The 24898-nt window shown below is 42.2% G+C and overlaps 1 protein-coding gene across 2 annotated transcripts in view; it reads right to left on the bottom strand.

Annotated features, from left to right (window-relative positions):
- The window catches only part of LOC306978536 (cadherin-related family member 1a), a 32946-nt gene extending 8411 nt beyond the window's left edge, over nt 1–24535 (bottom strand). Inside the window, exons 1-14 of one of the 2 annotated variants that reach the window (XM_079577134.1) lie at nt 24379–24535; nt 23974–24069; nt 21564–21709; nt 19436–19486; nt 19258–19347; nt 17955–18041; nt 12284–12400; nt 9888–10031; nt 9737–9815; nt 8334–8434; nt 8010–8213; nt 6723–6875; nt 5354–5518; nt 3236–3303 (exon numbers count right to left, since the gene is read on the bottom strand). In XM_079577134.1, the coding sequence (XP_079433260.1) occupies nt 3236–3303; nt 5354–5518; nt 6723–6875; nt 8010–8213; nt 8334–8434; nt 9737–9815; nt 9888–10031; nt 12284–12400; nt 17955–18041; nt 19258–19347; nt 19436–19486; nt 21564–21709; nt 23974–24069; nt 24379–24439 (1562 nt within the window). In that variant the 5' untranslated portion in view covers nt 24440–24535. Of the gene's footprint in view, nt 1–3235; nt 3304–5353; nt 5519–6722; nt 6876–8009; nt 8214–8333; nt 8435–9736; nt 9816–9887; nt 10032–12283; nt 12401–17954; nt 18042–19257; nt 19348–19435; nt 19487–21563; nt 21710–23973; nt 24070–24189; nt 24284–24378 lie in introns of those variants that run through there. The other variant, XM_079577135.1, reaches the window with a different exon arrangement.
- Nucleotides 24536–24898: the final 363 nt, after the last annotated feature.

Below are 24898 nucleotides of genomic sequence, written 5' to 3'. Positions count from 1 at the left end.
TCTGGCTCGTGTGCAATACATTCAACCTTTTAAATTGACTTTAAAGTACGTTTTGAAAGAGCCGAGGAGAGTCCAAACGCACTGCCCCTGACGATGTGAAGGGGGCGCTGTGTCTGTGTGTGGACTATAAGGTAAAACCAGTGTGTTGTCTGTGTGTATAGCGTGAAAGGCGATCGAGATGATGCTGTAATCCAAATATGGCGATTTCTTTTCTGGGAAACAGCTGTGGCCAAATGTGCAGGTGTAGAAACTGTAGGAGCCGCCGTTCTCTCAAAATTAGATTTTCTTTACACTCTTTGGGCAGTGGCGCAGCGCTTAGGGCTTGTGCTTCACAGCTAGAAGGTCCCGAGTTCGACTCCCACCCTTTCTGTGTGGAGTTTGCATCTTCTCCCCATGTCCGTGTAGGTTTCCTCCGGTTTCCCATACCACTAAAAACATGTACAATGGGCCAGGATGAATGAGAGTGTGAGAGAGAGTGAGTGTGGGACAACGGATACAAATTAGCATTAACATGCACTGTCCCGACCAAATAAACAAACAATCTCATAATTACAGCCTCCATATTTAATTCATGCCTGATTAATTGATCTTTGAGCTTGTCAGATCTCGGATTACTAATGTATTTACCTGCAGTGTCGAATCTTAAAAAAGGTGATATCGCTTATCACTTTTTCACAACCATTCAAATTAAAATAAAACCAGGCAGCAGAAATGCCGTAATAGTCCCCTCAGAGTTTAGATAATAATAATAAAGGTCTAGTAATCAATAATAATCAATATTCTTAAACGAATTGCAACACATTTCCGTCGCTCTGCCGCTTTTCCTTCCGACTCGACTCTGTCTGCTGCTTCTCCCGCCTTGTTTCACACCACAAAAATTCACAACTTTTCTTTTTGCAACTGACAACTTTCACACCATTAGCTCAGGTGGCGGCTCGAGTATAAATTTTCACTTCCCCCCCCTCCCTACTTCCAAGGCTGTCACAGAGATGCTAATTGGCCCCCCACCGTAAGAAACCGGCGCTATTTTTAAACCGCGATCATCCAATTAGGAGATTAGCCGACGGCGTCTCTCGCAGCGGGCGCCATTTCGGAGCGAGAGGGTTGTTGTCGTCGCCGCGGAGCCGAAAGGGCCCGTCCGAAACATGACCGCGGAGTTCACACCTGGCGCTCAAGCCGTGAGTCAGAACAAGATGGCGGATTGTGTTATGGGAGGGGGAAAAGTGCTATGACTAAGTGAAATCTGCCCGGCAACAAGGAGAGCGTAAAATATTTGACCTTCCATGAACCACCAGGGCTAAGATCAAATCAGGAAAACAAATCAGGGGCACACAACGGAGCTGGATTAGAGGGTTATTCGGGTAAATTTATAGCGTCCCGATCAGGGTAGATCTCCATGGCAACATGCCCTTAGCGCCTGAATTGGGAGTTGGAGAATATTTTTATTACATTTCTGACATTGAATTGAAAGTATTTTTGATTGAAAATGGCATATTTTAGTGGAATTAAGCCAAATATCAAAATACAGTATCGAAACTAACATCATTAAGCCAGTTTTGAAATGTTTTGCACCTTAAATTATTATAAATGCTAATAACATTTTACAGAAGGAGGTCCCGAGGGGTTATTTAAGTGTGTTTTTTTCATTATTTACTGTTTCTGGTTTAATGATGTTTTCTTGTGCAGCACTTTTGGAAACTCTTGTTTATGAAATGTGCTATAGAAATAAAGTTGGATTGGATTTTGGGGGTCGCGGCCTGAAAAGTCTGGGAACCCCTTAGCTCATAACCTGCCCTGGATCCTGGTGACGTCCCAGCTTAGACAAGAAGACGACTCCTTGACCAATCAGAGGAGAGAATCCTCCGCATGTGGGGTGTTTGAACCACTGGCGGGCCCTACTTAGCCTGGGAACCAGATTAATCACGAAACTAATCTACTGTTGGTTCTATTGGTATTGAGGCACATGACACAAATAAATAAATCTGATTGCACGGGATCGTTTTGATTTTTCTGATGCCGCCAACTGGGTAGACTGATCCCCCTCTGTATAAAGAAATATAGAGGGGGTTCATTCTGGCCACCAGGCAATAGGCCCTACTCAGCCCTGTGCCTGGTCCACCCGGTAACGTGACGTGAACAGCCTGCTGGGCTCTGATTGGCCAAACGAGAGAGAGCACCGCCCTCACAGCAATAACAGGCAGGTCAGATTTAAAGAGGGGGTATTATGCTTTTTTCAGTCACATAGCACCAGTCTATATCACACTACAATGATGACCAAACTTTCTGTTGGTCTGTAAATGCAGTAAATTAGAATAACTGCCTTGTATAAAATTGCTCTCTCAAAATGGCTGTAGTGAATGTCTTGAAATAGGCCTCTGTCTCTTTAAGAACCTCTGAGCCTTTCCGACACGCCCCCTCCACACGCTGTCTGTGGCATCAGTGGGGAGGGGGCTCTGCTGAGGAGCAGTGGTTGGTTACTCGGCTGGTGACGAAAGCTCGGAGGCGTCTCCAGGAGGTGGGGGCGTTCCTAGGAGGACTCAGGCAAACCTATCCCTAAAATGGCCGCCATCAGAGTTTTTACAGATTACTCAAAAGTACGTGAATGTGCCAAGGCAACACTTCAGGCATGTTTTTAATGAGGGAACGACATAATAACATGATGTAAAGCTTGAAAAAGTCAATTTTGCATAATACCCCCCCTTTAATATTTTACAACATCATACCGCTGGTGATTTTGCCAATGGTAGCATTTAGCCGCTATTAGCACAACTTTAGCTGGTCTTAGAAAAACATTAGCTTTTTGCTTAAGCGCCCGCCCACTATAACTGTGATACCAGGGCCGCTGCAAGCCACTTTGGTGCCCTAAGCAGAAATGTTTAATGGTGCCCCCCAAGGCAGGAAAAAACAGATTTTTCTTATCAGGCAGTGGATTTTATTAAATCTAATTTCTAGCCTGATTTATAGAATTTTGAACCACCAAAACGTGGCAACATTTTAATTTTTTTTTGTATTTTTCACTTCAAAGTCCAACATCCCCCTCAGCAAATCGTTGTAACTAATAGATCAACAAAATAAAACCAAAAATTCCAACCTGAACATGTGATGAAGCGAATTTTGTATCATTATTATGCATGAAAAGACAAAATGACTGAAAAGTTGCCACATGGCGCTTCAAACGAACGCCGTGAACAAAAGGAGAAAATACTGAAACTCCACCCAGAGATGAATTACTCACAGATCTGCTCCAGATCCGTGGATGGTGTAGCTGACTTCTCCCCAAAGCCCAGAGTCCGGATCATCAGCCTGAAGAGAGACACAGTTTTTAGCAACAGGAGAAACAGGAGAAACGGGAGAAACAGGAACAACAGGAGAAACAGGCAGGCAAGAGCAAAAGACATAGAAAGACCTTTATTATAAGATCAGGTAGAAGAAATTCAAATATAATGCTTTCAAATGCTCTTTTAATGCCTAGACAACATTTTTCTCACCACAAACTTGACAAATCGAGGCATTTGTAATTTCAAAGGATTTGCAAACAATAGATTAATTGGTTGGTTTAGACCATACATTCTTTTTTGATGAATTCATGGTGTAATTCCAAGAAATTCTGCCTGTGGTAGAGTTGTCCATTGAGAGCAGTGCAGTGAAGGAGGGTCCTAATCTCTCAGTGGGAGGGGATTATAAAGGACCTGGACAACATGGAGGTCACTGTGATTAACCTTTAAATTAAATTAAGCGTTTTACTCGACAGAGGCAGCAGCAGCATATTGTGCAGAGATTATTCTGCAGGACAATAGTAGTGGGAGTGTTGGCTGTGATTGTATTGTGTGCAGTATTTATACTGCTTCTACTTTTGATATACAGTGCAACAACTCAATCTTTATTTGTGCTGTTCTTTACAACAGCACCTGCTGGACCAAAGTACTTTCAGTGCAGTAAAACATTCTCAATGATAAACAAAAAAATACACAAATGTGAAGTTAGCACATTAGATCTATAGCTTAGAGTCGTGTCAGTGACTCGTAACAGGCAGAGTGTCCAGAGCCGAGGACCAGCCACTGAAGAAGAACCATCACCCACAGCCTGCTCTTAGTCCTGAGGACCTCAGCAGGACCTCAGCAGGACCTCAGCAGGTGTTGTCCTGCAGCTCTCCTGGGCTGATGTGCAACGAGCAGGTCACATAAAGACACATTTATTAGCAAGAGCCAGACTGATGTCACAGTGCCAATGACATTACACTCAAATCAATCTGGGTTTGCGTCATCTTGAATTATTATACACTTTTGGTCCAGCATTTGAATTGGATCAAATCCATAAAATATTTAGCTTAAAAAAATGTTAAGTGTATTTGCAATGTAGTAATAATTATGGATCGGTTTTATATAGCGCTTTTCTGGACACTCAAAGACGCTTTACATCGCGCTATTCGTTCACTCCATACTCGGTGGTGGTAAGCTACTATTGTAGCCACAGCTGCCCTGGGGTAGACTGAGGCAACCAGTCTGCGCCATCGGCCCCTCCGACCACCACCACTCACCCACTCACGCACTACATTCGCTAGGCTTCCTGGTGTTCCCAAAGTCCTGCCAGACCCTTCCCTGTTTAGCTTCCCAGGCCTGACGGGATCGGGCGGTTTGGCCACTGTTTGTAGCAGCATAACTCCATTATTCCACTAAATAACCATCTAGTCCAAACCGCTTTTGGTTCGGGGACAATCAGGTCAGTGGGAGCAGCACAAGAAGGATTCTTATGTGTTTGTTTGTGAAATCACAGCAGGTCAATATTTTTGTGCAAGTGTATGCACGTTTTCTTGCAGGTGGGACGACTTTTTCCTAGTCAAAAGATGGTAGTTTTTCTACGATGCCCCGAAACTTCAACACCTTTTTTCTACAAACACTAGTCTGATTAGTTAGACGGGTCAGGGGGTCCTCTCCTGGGATAATCTTTGAGGAAATTGATCACAATTACAATATTTTGTGGGCGTATACAAGTTTTTAGATCTTAAATCTCAGGTCTTTGGGTTTGAGTCCTGCTCAGACAATTTGCTGAATGTCTCTCCCTGCTCTTCGCCCCCTTTCACCGTGAACTGTCCTGTCAAATGAAGCCTCCGGGACAGACAAAAACTGCCCCCTTTCTGAGCGGAGCATCAAAAAGCAGAATCCTCCATCGCCCAAAGGCTGGACGTCTGAACCTCGTCCAAGTGACACAAAGGTAGATCTAAGTCTGTCGTGACATGAAAAATCCCTCTTTCACCTGATGAACCCAAAACCAATCTCCATTTAGGCCACGGGCCGGATTATGTCATCACTGTAATGTTTTTAATCTTCATCGCCGCACGCTTTACGGGACTCACCGTGACGGACACGACGCTGGAGCCTCCGGGAGAGTTCTCGGGCACTCGGGCGATGTAATATTCCGAGGTGAACTTCGGAGTGTTGTCGTTGGTGTCCAGGAGGTTGATGAGGATGTCGGCCGTGGAGCTGAACCTCTCCGGGGTGTCAATCTCTACGGCCAGAAGCTGAGGAAACAAAGATTGTATAAAGTTAAGCTTATCTTCGGTCTCCCGATCATGGAAAATGTGCAACCATAATAAAAAAAATGCATATAGCTTTACATAAATGTTATCGTATTCAAACATATTCATCATATTCTCTGCTTCATGTTTTCTTCTTGGGCATGAACACAGCACAGACCCGTTTCTTTGGCAGTGAAGTTAAAGGATTTGGGGCTCTTTACATGTTTCTAGTCCCAATTTTTTTTATTTTATTCAGTTTTTATGAGTCAATGAAAATATCTGAATACTGAAGTTACAGTTGTATTCTCGTTAACTACTTTTATTTAAATTTGAGGCTTAAAAATAGAGGAAAAAATAGAGGAAAAGAGGAAAAATAACAGTTTTACTCCACCATAAGTTTAACAAATGGTGAATCATGAATGTATTTTCTACCGAATAAAGATAAAGAGACACGGTGAGGAACAGAGTGGTTAAACAGCCCAAATTTGCACATATAACGGGGAAAACTAACCATAGTGCTAACGTTAGCTTCATGCTACATGCTAGCCGCGAGCTTCGAGCAAACGGTGGGGACAGAGGTGGATGTTATTTGGGGATAAATCTTGTCCCTCAGCACTTCTTAACAAAAAATATCTTCCTACGACTCTGGCTCACAAGTGTTGGTTTTCACTTCTAGTGTAACATCTGCTGTCAAAACATTAATAATGATACAATTTTTATTTGAATGTATTTGTGTGTGTTGTAAATATGCTCATACATGTCAAACGAGTGAAATAAAATGAGGATTCCCATGTCAAGCTTTCATCCCCCTGGATTAGCCACACCCCCTAGTACGCCAGTTTGAATTCCAGCTTTTTAATGACATTTAAAAGGAAAAGGCCACTGTTTTTCCAAACTGAGATATGTTCTTACCTGAGCTTAGACGAGTTGATATGTACCTGTCTGGTCTTTGTGCCTGTGGAAGAGCTTGGTCGCTTCTAACTTCACCCCGTCTGGAGCTATAGGAATATGCTGGGAAAGGCCAAATGCTAACAACATCTTTGGTCGTTGTGCGTGACTGAGCGCACGCACAAAGACCAGAAAGGTACGCATCAACTCGTCTAAGCTCAGGTAAGAACATATCTCAGTATGGAAAAAACGGTGTTCTGTTACTTTGAGGTCTTAATTTACGCCGCAGTGCATTTAAACCTCTTTGAAGCCTCCTCACCTTGAAGGACAGAGTTGGTCCTTTCTCGTAGTCGATGCCGGAAGTGTCCTCCACGATGATGGTGACCTGCGCCTCGTTCAGCACCGTCTGAGGCACCACCCTCAGGATGTGGCTCGGACCGACCAGGCGCAGCTTGAACTTCGCATTAGCGCCCTGAGAATAGACACAAGAGATGAAAGAAGATTGGCAATACATTCCCATGAGTAAAAGTGGCATCATGAAAACCCCATGCTGAGCAATCATTTGAATTAAAAACATGGATTATTAATGTTAGTGTTGTAGGGCATTTGAAGGAGATAAAAGGATTATTATGTAATCATTTTGGGGCCGTACGTGGGTCATTAGACAAACAGATGTGTTAAACGTCTGTTTTATTCATTTTTAAAGCGGCATCTGGTCCAAGGCTAAGAAGCATAATCCTGATGATGATATGATTCTCACAGTGGTTTTGGGATCATGTTTTTAACCGGAATAAACATGTGACCCACCACGAGAACGGGGGACACAACTGGGTTTTGGGGCATTCTGAGCGGGACTGGGCTTGTCAAAGTGTCGTCTCCAAAGTTTCCAACAATGTGTAACGCATGGAAATCTGATCATATTTGGAGAAGATGTGGCAAGTTTAGGAAGTGGAAATATGTCAGTTGCTTAAAAGTAACTCAAAGTAACTCAAAAGCAACTAGAAGTAACTCATAAGTAACTCAAAAGTAACTCAAAGTAACTCAAACTAACTCAAAGTAACTCAAAGTAGCTCAAAAGTAATTAAACGTAACCCAAACTAACTCAAAGTAACTCACAGTGACTGAAAAGTAACTCAAAGTAACTGTAAAGTAACTCAAAGTAACGCAAAGTAACTCAAAGTAACTCACAGTGACTGAAAAGTAACTCAAAGTAACTGAAAAGGACCTCAAAGTAACTCAAAGTTGCTCAAAAGTTACTCAAAGTTACGCAAAAGTAACTAAAGTAACTCAAACTAACTAAGAGAGGAATCAGCCTCTAAACTTTTGGGCTGTTCTCACCTCTCTGGGAGTGACAATAGGGCTCATTTACATCTCATTTACATAAAGCCATACTGTAAAGCTCCCCCTGTCGACGGCCAAAATCATGCAGTGTACACTCGGCTTTAGGTGGAGGTCACTCTGGAGAGCCTATAGGATAATAAATTTGATTCCCTTTACGGTATTTACTTGAATGTTTGTGGATTTGGTGCACAAAGAGGAAACGCAGCCGTAAATGTAACCCATCCATCTTTTAAGGAGCTACTTGTAAAGGACAGTCGATCCTGACCTGGTCCGAGTCGTTGACCGTGATCTTGAAGCCTCTGAGGATCTCCCCGGCCGGCGGGTGCTCCGTCATGGTGAGCTCGAAGTGGTTTTGGGGGCCGTTCTCTCCGTAGAAGGTGGGAGGGTGGTTGTTCAGATCCACCACTCGAACCGTCACCGTGGTCAGGTCGAAGTCCAGGAGCTGAGAGTCCGGGCCCACCTCGGACGCCTGCAGGAAACAATGGATGAGTCAAGGATCGGAAAGAATGCTGAAAGACCTGGCTCAAGACCTGGAGATGAGTCGCAGGCAGAACGGACTGAATTTCATCTATAAATACATAAATATTACCTTGACTACAATCTCGTACAGCTCGTTTCTCATACTGGTGGGGTAGGTGTTCAGGGTGATGCATCCGCTGGTGCTGTTTATGTCGAACACGCTGTCGCTGCCTGGAATAACAAGACATGACTTGGTTTATGGGTGATATCTCTGTAAAGGCTGCACCTGTCCACGTGAAACGAAAGCTGTCACAAAGTAAGGTCACATGACTGTCTCATAAAGGCGTCCAAAAGTGGAGACAATATTCAAAATAAGCAAAGGACTTCCAGCCTGAATCCAAAACATCAAACACAGGAATGAGGCAAATTGGACATAAATAGCAATTTTTGAGAGACAAAAATAATAGACATTGCGTAAATTTCAGCTAAAACTTAAGTTGAATGTGGTTTTGACCATCATTTTGGTATTGTTGAAGAACTTATGCAGTAAAAATAGTTGAGACGGAAATAATTTTTCAGGAAACTAATATGTATTGCCATTTGAATCCGATTTAATGCTTCTGAATGAAGGCCATAACTGTGAAACAATTCATTTATGGCGTGGAAGCCTTGAATAAGTCTGTGTAGGCTCTCAGTCGTACAGGAGTTGTCCATCTTCAATGAAGGTTCTTGAGTCATCTTCTGTACTCTGTAGCTTCGTCAGCGACACTAAAGTTTCAGCTCAGGCGGCAGACTAGATATAGACCATAGGGGGGGGGTTTAGCTTGGCTCAGTCCCGCCCCTCTATTAACGACTACTCTCACCTGTCAATGAGAGTAGTCGTGGTTATGTGGTTATGTGTCTTGGTAGTTCTAAGTCCGAACGACCTGAGTTTCAGTCTAAACCACCCCTTGAGTCGTGGATTTATACTCTGAGTACCCCCTACCTTGAGGATTTTGCCAATATTATTACAAAGTGACCAACTAAATTAACATTATACAGTATTTAACAGTGTGTTGTGTTCAAAATTAAGCTAAAATACTCTCAAAATCAAACCATTTACTGAAAAACATAATTAAAACTCAAATTCATATTGAAATTCTATTCAGTTTCTTTTTTTATCTGAAATAATTCCAAGTACCCCCTGCTAAGTGCTCAAGTAGTTCCTCTGGTTGGGAAACACTGGTCTAAACAACCCTACTCTCAGCTGATCACTGATAAATACCTGAATATTGATCTGTCCTGGGCTGAGTTTCAGCTTCATTAGCAACACAGAGCTCTGCAGGCCTGCACTGCTGTACAGTGGAGACAAGTGAAATCTAAGTCCACCCCCAGTGGTCTATGTCTAGTCTGTGGGCTGAGCTTAAACTTGTCGCTGACGAAGCCTTTTGGATGAGAGGTGAAACGTTCTACACTTTAACTACAGAGTATAGAAGATGACTCAAGAACCTTCATTGAAAACCTTGAATAAATGAACATTCACAGAGGGCGTACCGTTGACGATCTGGTAGTGCATGGCGTTGGGGTTGCCTTGGTCTCCATCTCTGGCACTGACGGTGAACACCTCCGAGCCCTGAGCAATGAATGAAACAGTTTCAATTCAGGATTCGTGAAAAATCTGTGACATTCATGAAATCCTTCTTACGGGCACGGAGACTTCGTAGACGTATCCGAAGTAGGGCGTCCCCACGAAGGCGGGCGGCATGTCCTGGGAGTCCTCGATGTTCACGGTGACTGTGGCCAAGGACGTCAGGACCTGGTGCTTCCCCTTGTACTTCCCTCCTCCGTCCTGACGACAGACACACATCCTTCTTTATCACCGTCTTACACCAGAAAATGCAATATTGAACTAAAACAGCTGAAAAATAAATATCCAAGAGTCCACTTCCTGGTTATTCAAGAGATCTCACATTAGCTGTCCTATTCCAATCCTATTTAAAAGGGAATAAATCAACCCCAAATTAATGTTATTTATAAATATAAAAACTATCATTAAAAGTAAATTATCTGTGTGACAGTGTTTGGTCCAAGTGCTTAAAACTGTAGTGCTGCCCCCTGCTGTCCTGACTGAACTCTTGATCATTATTGGCCTCTATTGACTGTGAAATCAGTGGAGCACTGCTGCCGCATTAATATGCATGACGTCGCTCATTAATATGTATGACGTAATCAAAGTATCGATATCGGGGAAAAAAAGTATTGGTATCATATCGTCTCGCAAAATATCGCGATTTAATGGAAAATCGATCCTACTGTGGAAGATTCAAAGATTACTCAAAGATGCGAGAGTGCTTCAAAATACAACTCCGAACAACACTACATGGCAAAAAGCTCTAATAAATTGATTTTTCATAATTCCGCCTCTTTAAAAATAATGAAATTCTATTCTAACATGAATACAGGGTTTATACAGGTAGCAGCAGGTCAAATTAAATAATTTTTAATGCTCTTTTAATGCCCAAATGCTAGATTTTTAAAGCCACATGCGAAGAAAAAGAAAGCATTTATAATTTCTATACAAAGGAATGAAGTAAGGTATTTATTTAAAAGCAAACAGGACACAATGGGAAACTTCTGAGCCTGAAAATTGCCTTTTCGAAAGGACTCCAGTAGAAAAAGGTCAATCAATGTATCTATTTCCCCTCAAAAATAGAGCTCCACAGTCCCTAACCCTAACCCTAACCCTAACCCTTGCAGTCTTGTTGCTCCGGTCCGGAAGCAAAAAATCCCTGTCTACACGACCGTCGATTTTCCAAAAATTCAAATATTAAGAGTTTAACGTCTCCGCAAAAGCTAATCCGCTATGTAGCAATTCGTGACCATAAAATGTTTCATTTCAATCCAAAAAGAAGACATAATGTTGAAGAAAAGGCAAAGGTACAAGGCTGTGACATCATTCACTTCCTGACTATAGAAACTCCGTATCCCAAGAGCCATTGCGACATCGCGCCCGCTGGTCAAGGCAACGAGGTTTTCAGCAAACACGGCGAGTTTCTTTTACTTTGCAGACAAAAGTTCTATATTATTTCACTATTAAACAATCTGAATCCTGCTAATTGGAATAAAAATGATTGGTGGTTCGTTTAATTGGATCGTTGGGAACATTATTTTGATCCATCTGACGTTTTTTCTTACGATCAATGTTAGATTTGGATAAAACGTCAACTATCTGCCGGCATTATGTTTTAATACATTGTTTATAATATGTTGTCTACATTACAATAAATAAACACGTGTGGGAACGTGAAGCTCCACCAATCAAAAGCCTCGTAGTAGATCATGGGACTCCCGAGCATCCTGGGTAATGTAGTTCTAGGACGAAGGCTCTATTAGATTTAATGCTTGTTGGAATCAATGTTATCCTTTTTAACTATTAACCCCTTAACTCCGACATTAACTGAGCACATTTTCTCCACTTCGGCTTTACCCAAATCTTAGAGCTTCTTGACCTGAGAGTTTACAGAGCTAATGTAACGGATCATTTGAAAGCTAAGGCCTATTCTCTTTCCACACGTTTCAACACACACCGCTGAGCTTTACACAGAAGTCTATTTTTTCCTTCCAGCCGACTGTAAAAGCTATGAAAGTTTCAGTGCGATGTTGTGGGAATAGAAACAAGCCCCCGGCGTCCCGACACTTCCGTCTCGGTCCACACCTTCGTCTGGATTTCACACGGCGTCGCCATGGAAACGCGCACGAACGTGAGGATGTAAAGCTAACGGGCGAGAGTTCCTGTGTTCGAAGCAGCCAGGAGGAAAACAAAGCTACGACGCCAGTACTAAAACAAATGCTGAATTAGGGATGGATTTTTTTAAGAAAGAGACAAGGAGAAGAGCAGAGTGATTCAACAGCCTATGAATCACATCACAGAGAATGCTAACGACAATGCTAACGCTAGCTTATTTCTACATTTGGCTAGATTCGAGTGCCATTTTTTCCACTTCCACAGGACAATCGATCGTAGGAATGGAACAAAACACAGGACTTTATGACGATGATTTAATATGACGAAGCTTGACTAGTTTGAAGATGTTTGTTTACCTTCGCGATCACGGTGATGAAGTGAGTGGGCGTGGTCTCGTAGTCCAAAGTCTCTCCAGGTTTGACCCTCAGGATGCCGCTGTGGGCGTCTATCGTGAACTGGGCCGAAGGGGAGGCCTAAACAGGAAGATATGAAGTCATACTTTAAACAGACGACGAGTTTAATGTGGCATGAATTATTGTGGCCAAACAAAGAACAGGGTGTTGTGTTTGTTTTCGCCTGTTTATTCCTCTCATCATGTCACATATGCTTTATGGATGTTTGACCATTACATACAGTGACCTATATTCATTGAGCATTACCTCATTTGTTCCTTCAAGATAACTTTATTTGTTCTTTGCATAACCAGTCATCTAATCTATAGAAATGCCCTTGTCCATGGCTCCTTATGTATCTGCTGTATCTGTGCATTTCATCTTTGCATCTCAACAATGTAAGGCTGCTTTGACCATCACATCATTGGTTACACCATTGGTCTACTCTGAGTGTATGATCTTATACAGTCTGTTTGTATAAATACCATGTCCTGGCTCTGGACTGGCAGAGCATCTTTGTACAACCTGTGCAAAATGTCTCTGCATATGCATATGTCAAATATACCTGCATTCTTGATTCATGACAACTTCTCTCCGGTTTTCATTCAATATAGTCTCAATGTTCACCATAACAGCCCGCTCGTGCTCGTACTTAGTAAATGCGCTGCAAACGTAAGTGCAGATCCTGACAAAACTTTTGCATAATGCAGTGTTCTCTGATGCCTGTGCTCACAGCAGCAAGTGAGAAAGGAAAGAGAGGAAGGCAAATGGAGGGAAGGCACCACCCAATTTTACAAAGATTATTGGTGTAATTTTGACAACCCTCTTCTCCGTGCTTAGGGGAAAATGGCTTGCTGACTCATGCTTTGCTTACACGCTACAGAACAAGAAGACCATGTCACTGAGATTAGCTGATAGACAATGGTCCACGCCATAAACATTCTGAACATAACGTGAAGTACAGAAATATACAAACACATAGACACAAACAACTGACTCACAGATTGGCAGTCACCCTCTCTACGCAGAGAAGTGCAAGACTAGGATAAAAGGGGACTGTCAACGGAGGTCTGAACTTCACTTCTCTTTCTCTGAAGTCACCAGCTGGTTATACTGCTTTGTAACTAGGAACAACGGCAATAAAAGCCTTATCTTTGAGACAACTTCTATCTCCAGTGTATGCTTTGGCTATATCCAAAAACTGTTCTCGCGTGATACAAAAGAACCAGATCCTAAGAATAGGCACATACAGTGGTAGCGCCTCACATCAAAAAGGGGGGCCTTTCTGCATGCCAGTTTGTGTGTTCTCCCTTTGTCTGGAAGAGTTTTCCTCTGGTCCATCTGCCCACCATCAACTTCTCACTCACACTATATTCACCCAGGCTTCCCAAATGGTCTCCCATCCAAGTACCAACCGTTCCCTGCTTAGCTTCCAAGATCAGATGGGATTGGGTAGAACAAAGGTGGTATGACCATAAAATTACCTTTGTTTAATATGGAAAAAGCTCTCTGCAAATCCCATGATGCTTAGCGATATGGCATGACGATCCTAAACTCTATTGTAGCCACATTATACATGCCTTTCAGTCATGTGACTTTTTTTGTTATGGTGGCCATTTTGAATACCGAAGTAGAATTATGTAGTACTACAACACAATGACAATATCTCTACTCAGGATGAAAATGAAAGACAACTGATGGACAGCGGCATTTTTATTTACTCGTAATCATTGCTCAAGAAGATAATAGTTTAAACACGGCCCCAGAGACGCACGTTTATGTGAAGAAACCGGTAAATCTGTGTTTAAGCAGCTCAAGATGTTAGCATGCTACTGGTTAGCATTTAGCTTCAACAAGAAAAGCCTCTCCAAAAGAAAGCCCTGAACACTCCAAACATCTAGCCTGGATACAACATGTGACAGAGGTCAGAGCTGAGCTGTTGCTGTAGTATTTCCTCAGTGTTCATAGATGTGTTTATTGTGTTGAAGCTGTTGACAGTTGCTAACCGGTAGCATGCTAACGTCTTGAGCAGCTTAAACACTGACTCAGACTGAGACTCTGTTGACATGACAAACTGTAAAAATCACAGAGAAAGGTTTTCTGTTTCCTCTTTGATGTATTAATGTCGTCTTCAGAGTGAAGCAGATCTTTAGTAAATCCTGCTGTAGCTCCACAGACAGAGCTGCTACGTCTGTGCCGCATTTGCTGCTTATATCAGATAAATGTGCGTCTCTGGGGCCATGTTTTAAATGTTATCTTCTTGAGCAATGATTACGAGTACATAAAAATGCCACTGCAGTCAGTTGTCTTTCATTTTCATCCTGAGTAGAGATATTGTTACATGTTGTAGTACTGCATAATTGTACTTTGGGATTCAAAATGGCCGCCGGAACTATGCGTGATGTCATTGGAAATGCATGTATAGTAGCCAACCACTCACTCACACAGGCAAACATAGTCTCACTCAGTCTGGCCTAGTCTACATGTTTTCAGTGGTAGGGGAAACCACAGTACCTGGAGAAAACCTACAAAGACACACACGAGATCCCCTTGTTCTTCTCTTGACTTACTCTTGACCATATGTAGCAAAGAGAAAGAGAATATCTAGCGAACGGGTCACTGCTGCTCCTGACCATTGCACAGGGACGATAAAGAACACCTTGGCCTTACTGCATTGTTATTGTGCATAACATATTCAGATGCTTCGCTCCATTATCATTCGGAGTCACCTTTCTGACACCTTTCTCTGATCGAACACACACAAAGCTTAAGCCGCCGCTAAACCTCTGGCTCTTTGCTCAAATGTGATTGAATTTTTAATCCAGTCACGGCTCTCTTCCTGTGAGAACAAGGCCCTGCCCTCGGCCCCTCGCCGTCCCGGGACGATGTCACGCCTGCACCTATACGGGGAGGGGTCGGACTCGTGAGGTGATGATCACCGTAATACATGCACTAAATATATGCACTGAAAGGTTTATTTTAGGATTTTTGATAGACCTCTGAGTTACCTGCCTAAAAACCAGTCCAAACCTGATCTAAACCAGCACAAACCAGTCCAGCCAGACCTGATCTAAACCTGGTCGAAACCAATCGAAACCTCCTCTAAGCCAGTGACAAACAGCTCTAAACCTGTCAAAACCAGCATAAACCAGTCCAAACTTGGTTTAGACCAGTCCAAACCTGGTCTAAACTGGTCCAAACCAGGTCTAAACCAGTCTAAAACTGCTCTAAACCAGTCCAAACCTGCTGTAAACCAGTCAAAACCAGCATAAACCAGTCCCAACCTGGTCTTAACCAGTCCAAGCCTGATCTAAACTAGTCCAAATCTGTCAAAACCAGCATAAACCAATCCAAACCTGGTCTAAACTGGTCCAAACCAGTCCAAAGCCATCTAAAACTGCTCTAAACCAGTCCAACCCAGTCCAAAACTGCTCCAGACCTGTCAAAACCAGCATAAACCAGTCCAAACCTGGTCTTAACCAGTCCAAAACTGATCTAAACTGGTCCAAACCTGTCAAAACCAGCATAAACCAGTCCAAACCAGGTCTAAACCAGTCCAAAGCCATCTAAAACTGCTCTAAACCAGTCCAACCCAGTCCAAACTGCTCCAAACCTGTCAAAACCAGCATAAACCAGTCCAAACCTGGTCTGAACCAGTCCAAACCTGGTCTAAACTGGTCCAAACCAGGTCTAAACCAGTCAAAAACTGCTCTAAACATGTCAAAACCAGCATGAACCAATCCAAACCCACACTAGTCCAAGCTGGATATTTTGAGCATTACAAACTTGAACCGAATGGTAGCGATAGGCAGAATTAGAAACAACACATGATTCAATAAAGTGTGCTCTACCAAACGGTTGAGCAAACTACTAAAGGGTTAATCCTCCAGCTACTGTAGGCGTTCCTGACCGAGATCCTATATATTTTTGACCTGCTAACCCCTCTGCTTTTGGGCATCGTCATAGCGACAGGTGACTGGACGTTATCGCGCCTCGTCCGGCCTCATTCCTAAAATCCTTAACACATAACACAAAGTGGTTACGGGATCATCTCTGGCCTTGGTTTATAATTGGAAAGGTCTGGGAGGCACATGTTCTCCGCCAGAGCTAATCCACCAACGGCTAAAATCATACCGAGCACGTGCAGAAGCGAATATTAATGACACAGGGATTTCCAAAGCAGTAAATCCCTCAGCGTTAGAAAGCAAAACAAAGCTGAAAAGGGTCAGCAATTATCATTATCGGCTAATGCCAGCGCTGAGGTTAATGAAATGTAAAGACCATAGCCCTTATCACGCAATATAGGCTTTAATGCATAGATTAATAGCCAATTCATTTATCTAAAAGGCTTTTACTCATAAAGAGATTGTCCTAATTCAAACAAGCAGATGCCATGTGTGGAGCATTATTTAACATTAACCTCTTACCACCCACCAAAACCAAATGCATTCTCTCCTCTTTGCCATTGTCGTCACTTTTTATTTCCCTTATGTGTTTTTGTCACTTTTTTATTGCACTTTTTCTGACTTTTTTGTTACTTTATTGATGCATTTTTGTCATTTTTTGCTGGATTTTTGTCATTATTTTTGCTGGATTTCTGTCACCTTTTTCTGTATTTTTGTCTTTTATTGCTGGATTTCTGTCACTTTTTTCTGGATTTTTGTCCTTTTTTTTTGCTGGATTTCTGTCACTTTTTTGCTGGATTTGTGTCTTTTTTGCTGGATTTTTGTCATTTTTTCTGCTGGATTTCTGTCATTTTTTCTGCTGGATTTTTGTCACTTTTTTATTGCCCTTTTCGTCACCTTTTTGTTGAGTTTTTATCATTTTTGTCGCTTTTTTTGGTCACTTTTTAACGCTTTTTTGTTGCGTCCAGCCAGACCTGATCTAAACCTGGTCGAAACCATTCGAAACCTCCTCTAAACCAGTGACAAACAGCTCTAAACCTGTCAAAACCAGCATAAACCAGTCCAAATCTGGTTTAGACCAGTCCAAACCTGGTCTAAACCGGTCCAAACAAGATCTACACCAGTCTAAAACTGCTCTAAACCAGTCCAAACCAGTCCAAAACTGCTGTAAACCAGTCAAAACCAGAGTAAACCAGTCCAAACCTGGTCTTAACCAGTCCAAACCAGTCCAAAACTGCTGTAAACCAGTCAAAACCAGAGTAAACCAGTCCAAACCTGATCTAAACTGGTCCAAACCTGGTATAAACTGGTCCAAACCTGTCAAAACCAGAGTAAACCAGTCCAAACCTGGTCTAAACTGGTCCAAACCAGGTCTAAACTGGTCCAAACCTTTCAAAACCAGCATAAACCAGTCCAAACCAGGTCAAAACCAATCCAAACCAGTTCAACGCTGTCTAAAACTGCTCTAAACCAGTTTTAGAGTGGATTTCTGTCACTTTTTTTGCTGAATTTCTCTCACTTTTTTTGTTGCTCTTTTGTCACTTTTTTGTTGAGTTTTTGTCATTTTTGTCGCTTTTTTTGTCACTTTTTAACGCTTTTTTGTTGCGTTTTCATCCTCATTTTCTTCTCGTTTTTTTCCCTCTGTTTTGAAGAAGCTTTTAGATTTGGAGAATTTGGAGAAAACGTGTTCAGGTGGGAGTGAAGAGGTTAATAGATTATAGCTATAGTACCTGCAGAGAGTAGGAGACGCTTCCTCCTGAGCCCATGTCTTTGTCTATGGCCTGGACTTTGTAGACACTGGTCCCTGGAGCCGTGTCCTGGAGAAACAGAAAAAAATATTTATCACGGTCTGTCAGAAAACACCTTTCTGAGCAAATCTGTAGCAAAAATATAGTGCATCTGATTACAAAGCCATGAACTTGCAGGACGGTTCATGAAACTGTTACCCTGAAAAGTGAGTCTGGAACATCGCGGCCCCCTTATAGATCCACAATTCTCTCAGGGCCCCCCCAATAGTAATAACTTACTCTATTCCAATTAATTGAGTTTGATTTTACAGCTAAAATTAAGTGACAGTATACCGTAGTGCCTCCGAGGCCCCCCAGACAGCTTCAGCTCTTAGTTAAAGGTGCACTATACAACTTTTTGCGGGAAAATAAAGGTTTTTGGACTCTCCAGGATCAATTGCTTAGAAGGTTTTCTCTGCTGACGGAGCCTCTCACCAGAAAACCTACTAAACAATTAATCCTGGAGCGTTGTAGAGGCCACTGTGATGGAAAGAAAAGGCGCCATGCTGACCACTCCAGCTGCTGAGTCACTACAAGGTCAAATACGCACAAATATCAACTTTTATTCCCACACATAAAGTTGCATAATGCACCTTTAAGAGTTCAGCAGTCTTTTGGCCTAAGGATTGAAGCTATTGCAGAACCTTGCAGTGAATTGTCCTGTCATTTTTGTCATTTTCTGTGCAAATTACTGTGTCTGGAAATCATTTAGTTCTTTCACCTGGTCAACTCTTTATTTAAAGCAGCACTAAATAACTCATGCCCCTAGAGGCCATAAGCGCAACTGCAGGTGTCGTAGCAAGTTATGATTTTGTAACTTATTAATTGTCTTGGAGAGTAAATACTAGGCTGACAGGAAAGGCGACGGGAGAGAGGGATATTGTACATCCAATTATACAATGGAAATCATTTTTTTCACTCAAACTTGGCTGTAAATACAGTTTAAAGTGACGTTAGCCCGCAGTTAGCTTTGCCCGTTAGCATGCTAGCTTCTTCTTTGTGATTCCATTAGTGTGTACTGGTGGCTCCGGTCCGGTGGCGGTCAATTTGCAAACATGGTTTTCTGTCTAGAGACACCAGGGGGAGATGAAAGACCCTCCAATCATCCCATAAACACTTGTGTTACCACCACACGGACTACGGGAAGGATTTATTAAGGTAAACACGTTGCTTAGTACTGCTTTAAAACTCATCTTCATAAAAATACTATCGCATTATCCCATCAATCTAAGTCTACCAATGTTACCTCTGGGATGCTGATGATAAACGGCACGTTCTGAAACTCCGGGGCTTCGTCGTTGGCGTCTGTCACGAACACTCTGACGGTCTCCACCACCTCAAACCAAAAAAAGAATCATCTAGTTAGGAAGCTTCATGAGTGTCTCGTGCTGCTGCTGTTCAAAGCTGTGAGCGCAGACTCTCACCTTGTTGCGTCCGTCTGTTATGCTCACAGACAGCGAGATCTCGTCCTGTTTCTGCAGAGGGAAACACAAGCACAAAGTCAGGATGATCCACACGACAAAATGAGTCATGTGGTTTTCCTGTGGAGGACAGATTCTCGTATAATCGCACCAAGTCAAATTTAATGCCAGAGGAATTTTAAGGATATTAAGGCGAGACACTGCAGGTGAATAAGGAAACTTTTTTAATGTTTAATTTGCTGTATTACTGACATAAATATTCAGTCTTTTCATGTTTTCATATAAAAATAAGTCCTTTTCTGCTACAAAATATGAATAATGGTTAGAACCAGGTTTAAATGGATGATTTTATTTTATTTCATCAATCAGGCTAGGATTTAGAATTAAATATTAAAAAATCCCTCAGAAAAAAACCTGCACAGTGTTCTTCAGTGGAAGGTTGGAAAGTTGGAAGTCTGTAGGAGCGACTAAAGTGGAGATATTGTCGCACAAATGTGAGACAAATGCATTTTGAGAAAATGAACCTTGATATTACAATTCCTCAAACAAATCTATTGGGAAACATTCAATCAGTGCAACGATTACACATGTTATTGTGAAGATTCAGTTGTTTTGTTTTGTTTCCAGGTGAAAGTTTATATCTTAAGAGGCCCATAACGTTGGTACTTTTGGATAAAAAAAAATGTTGAGCAATGTCACTATTTTCCAAGATTTTTAGATATAATGCCAATTTGACTTCATTTTAAAGGGGCTAGACGCAAGTTCGACATTTTATGCTCACTACTGCCACCTCAGGTCTTATGTGTAACAGCAGCTTCTATATTAAGCTCATGCATGACGGCACTTCAGACCCGAATTAACAACTTTCTGACAGGTCTGAGCTCATTCTACACATTAGGCTGGAACATGTCGGGGGAGGAAAAAACATAATTTTAACATTTTTAAACTCTGTATAGTCCCTTTAATGCTTTAAAGAGGGGTTATTATGCTTTTTTCAATCACATAGCACCAGTCTATATCACACTACAATGATGACCAAACCTTCTGTTGGTCTGTAAATGCAGTAAATTAGAATAACTGCCTTGTATAAAATTGCTCTCTCAAAATGGCTGTAGTGAATGTCTTGAAATAGGCCTCTGTCTCTTTAAGAACCTCTGACCCTTTCCGACACGCCCCCTCCACACGCTGTCTGTGGCATCAGTGGGGAGGGGGTTCTGCTGAGGAGCAGTGGTTGGTTACTCGGCTGGTGACGAAAGCTCGGAGGCGTCTCCAGGAGGTGGGGGCGTTCCTAGGAGGACTCAGGCAAACCTATCCCTAAAATGGCCGCCATCAGAGTTTTTACAGATTACTCAAAAATACGTGAATGTGCCAAGGCAACACTTCAGGCATGTTTTTAATGAGGGAATGACATAATAACATGATGTAAAGCTTGAAAAAGTCTTTACATAAGATAAGATTTTACATAATACCCCCCCTTTAAATAACATTTAAAGCCTAATTCTGTTAAGCACACACTTTAATGACTTTTAAGTGAGCGATAATGTATAGAACGCTGGTCATTATTGGGAAAATAAGTAAGGTACTTATGTAATAATGACAATAATGACCAGTGTTCTATACATTATCCCACTTATTATACGGCCATTTGCCAACTGAACACACTCAACATAAACTTCATACACTTTTATGAAGACCAATAGATTTAGCTAGGCTAGTAGCAGCTAGGCTAATAGCTAGCCAAGCTACTTAGTTGAAGGTGCAGTAAGTCGGACTCCCGTTAACTTCATGAGCGTTTCCCCCAACGTCTCTCTTATGGACGGGGACAGAGACAGTGTCCGCTACTACATACGTGCGGAGTGATATGAAAAACCTGCATTACAAGCACGAACTCTGTTGCTATTGGCAGCGGTCATTATACTTTTCAGAGGTCCTCTAGCAGAAGATAATGAGTGGTAGAACGTTAGAAAATCCCATTCAAGTCAATGGAGCGTCCTTACGTTGTGTAATAAGACTCTTTAATGCCCCTGCTGGTGAATTTGGGTGTAGTTTTGGCACAAGCGCTCATATAAAGCAGCTAATTCATTTGAAAAGCGTCGAAGCAAATGTATAAATATCCGTCGTCGTGGCCGACCTCTCTGTCCAGCTCCTGCGTGAGAGTGACGTTCCCAGACTTGGAGTCCACCCTGAAAAACTCTGTGGTTCCCTTTTCAAACGTGAGGCCGTAGCGAACCGGGTCGTCCTCCGGGTCTGTGCCGTTCAGCACGTAGATCAAGGCTCCTGCGGGACAATAAAAGGGATTAGTCGTTTCTGGTTCAAAACTCAATTATGTAGAAAGGGAGTGATGTAAAGACGAGAGAAACAGGTGTAGGTGTGATTTCTGTAGGTGTTAAAGCTACAATTTCCCATAAAATGCTTTGGAGAAACACCTTTGTTACACCTCACTGTGAAAGTTTGCCAGACATTTGTTTCCAAGCTAAATATAATATGTTAAGAACGTGAGCTTTAGCGCCGCACGATATGAGGGAAAAAAATTCAATATTCTTACATTTTAACAACATTAATGTGTTATCTTATGGCAGCGTTTTCACACAGTGCGATTCAGTGTTTTTTGTGTAAAACAAGACATAACAATATTCAATAATGGCCGATAACTCCAAACTCTGTCCTAATTTATTGGGAACATCCAAACTCTTTACAGGGACGAGTTAAAAGACACATTTCACAACTTGCAGGGTCACTTTTCAGACGTTCAAACATGTGAGTTTCCAATATAATATAGGAGGACAAAACACATTTCATTCGTGGTCATTATACAACTGCACAACAAAATCTGTCCTCTGCATTTGACCCATCTTTCCAAGCCGCTGGGAGGAGCAGTGGGCGGTGCTGCACCCGGGCCCCCACCTCCAGATGTGGGGCCATTCTAACGGTCAGGATTTGCCCACATGCTTTTAGTGGTAGGGGAAACCTACGCAGACCCGGGGAGAACATGCAAACTCCACATGGAACCAGGGACCTTCTAGCTGTGAAGCACGAGCGCTAACCACTGCGCCAGCAATAACACATTTCTTTGAATAGAGGTAAATATATTATTATTGGGGGCTTCTGAGAGATTTTCGGATCGATAAGGGGGCCGCGATGTCCTAAACCAGGGGCCATTTTGTGTCATAAAGGGCCGATTTTCATCATCGCCAAAACACAAAGTGCCGAACCTCACTATAGGGGTATAAAAATGCTGCATTTTCCACACAGGTTTTTATTGAACAAATAGAAGAAACAGTTTTAAGAGATCAAAACAATCCAGTAACATTCCCTATTGCTGGGTTGCAGATGATGTCACAGGACCCAGTGGGGGCAGGAGCCAGTTTTTTCTATTAAAGGAATATAAGTTCGAAATCCGCGCAGTAATCTTCACTTTACTGCGCAGTATTCTTCACTTTACTGTGCGGGTGCCAAATTACTCCTGGTATTATTACGCCTTACAATATAGTCCCCTCTTTTATCCGCTTAGAAAATCCACATTGTTTAATTACACTTTGTAGTGGAACACTTCACGTAACCATATTTAAATAAGGAAAACGTGGAAGAGCTTGGTAGCTTCTATCTTGACCTGTTTTGGAGCTATAGTGGAGAGAGGGAGAGGCTAAATGCTAACGCCGTCTGCGCTGTGTTTACGTGACTGAAGGCACGGGTGAAAACCAGACAGGACCTAAAGAACTCGTCAAAGCTCAGGTAAGAACATATCTCAGTATGTAAAAACGGTGGCCTATTCCTTTAACTGCATTACTCTTTCACAAGTCGTATCTAAAAAGAAAATTCATGAATTACAAAAATGATCATTAATATCAATCACTGTGTCCATGGTCTCTCTGAAAAGACCAAATGTCCTCAAAAACACCTCTATATAATATTATAGGCCTTTAGAACGCTGTGATGTCACCTGCAACCCAGCAATACCTGCTGACACTATTTCTCACATTTTTAGAGAACTTTAACCCTGGGTATTTGATCTCTCATTGGCATAATAATATTTCTCAAATTTATCTTGAGGGTCAGAGGTACTGGCGGGCCGGATTTGTCCCCCGGGCCTGACGTTGCCTACCACTGTCCTAGACTTTGGGAGAGGATGGCCTGAGCACAAAATGAATGTACCTTCACTGACAATGGCAATACAACCTCATTCTGATTCTGAACATCATGATATTTTTAGTTTATAATCATTTTTGGCCATGTGTATATGAAATTGTTTGTTCTTGCGATATTGATATTGAAATCTTCTCATTTGATATACTGAAAAACACGTTTTTTTTAAGCAAAGTTCCCTTTCACAGCTCGCTCAAAGTCCCAAATGCTAATCATCAAACAATTCCTACATTACCGTCATGAGCTGCTTTTCCCGTAAACCTTTGTACGTCACAACAATGCTCTGACAACACCTAATCTACCAGCCATAACCGCATGTCAATATCACCAATCAATAAATATGAATAAACAATAATTATGAGCCCAGATGAGCTTAAATAGAAACACTTTTGCCTTACCGACTGGTGTGTCCTCTGAAATACTGAATAAGGCCATGTTCCCGTTGGTGCTGCTCGGTCCATTATCGTAAAAATACGGAGCGTAATCAGTTTGCCCTGTTAAAAGAATATTAAATAAGTCAGAAGTCGAAATAAACCGTCAAAATGTCCAATTATTTTCAAAAGAATTCATTGGAAGTTTTAAAAAATGTGGTGGAAAAGTGACAGGGAACTTACTTGCTATGAGGATAAGACATCGAGTGGCGTGAAAAGAGCGGGAAATGAGATATATTTAATCATTTTGTGTGATTTTTGTGTGAAGAAAAGCATGTTTAGAAGCATCAATAGCCACTCGGAGATGCCTTATGCGCTAGGGGATTAGGCGATAAGTAACTAGCCAATAATTCCCGGCAACACGGTGCGTACCTGAGCTGAAGTGCAGCGCCAAGATGAGTATCAGAGCTTGCGTTTTCTTTTCTTTCTTCATCCTGGCGGGAGCGTGAGAGGGAGCATTGAGGAATTTAAGTGAGAACTGGAAAAGGAATGAAGGAAAAAAGTGGACAAGAAGAGCTGGAGGTGGAGAGGAGCGGGAGGATATAGAGAGCTCCTTAATCCTGTGACACTGCCGGAGCTGCGTTCAAGGAGCGGGGGACGTCTTAGCTCCGCTGTCGATGAGGGAGGGAGGGAGGGAGGGAGGGAGAACATCACACCCTGAAGGATCCTGCGACAGGGGAGGGAGGGGAATCAGAGGGAGAGAAATGAAGATAATTACTGCACAAAGGAAGACGATACATAACAATATATTTTAAAGGAACAGGCCACCGTTTATCCATACTGAGATATGTTCTTACCTGAGCTTAGACGAGTTGATGCGTACCTGTCTGGTCTGACTGAGCGACTGAGCGCACGCACAAAGACCAAAGATGTTGTTAGCATTTGGCCTCTC

Source organism: Gobius niger, assembly GCF_951799975.1.
Source record: "Gobius niger genome assembly, chromosome: 19".
Taxonomy (NCBI): Eukaryota; Metazoa; Chordata; class Actinopteri; order Gobiiformes; family Gobiidae; genus Gobius; species Gobius niger.
The sequence above is the reverse complement of the archived record's forward strand: the minus strand, read 5'-3'. Positions and strand labels throughout refer to the sequence as shown.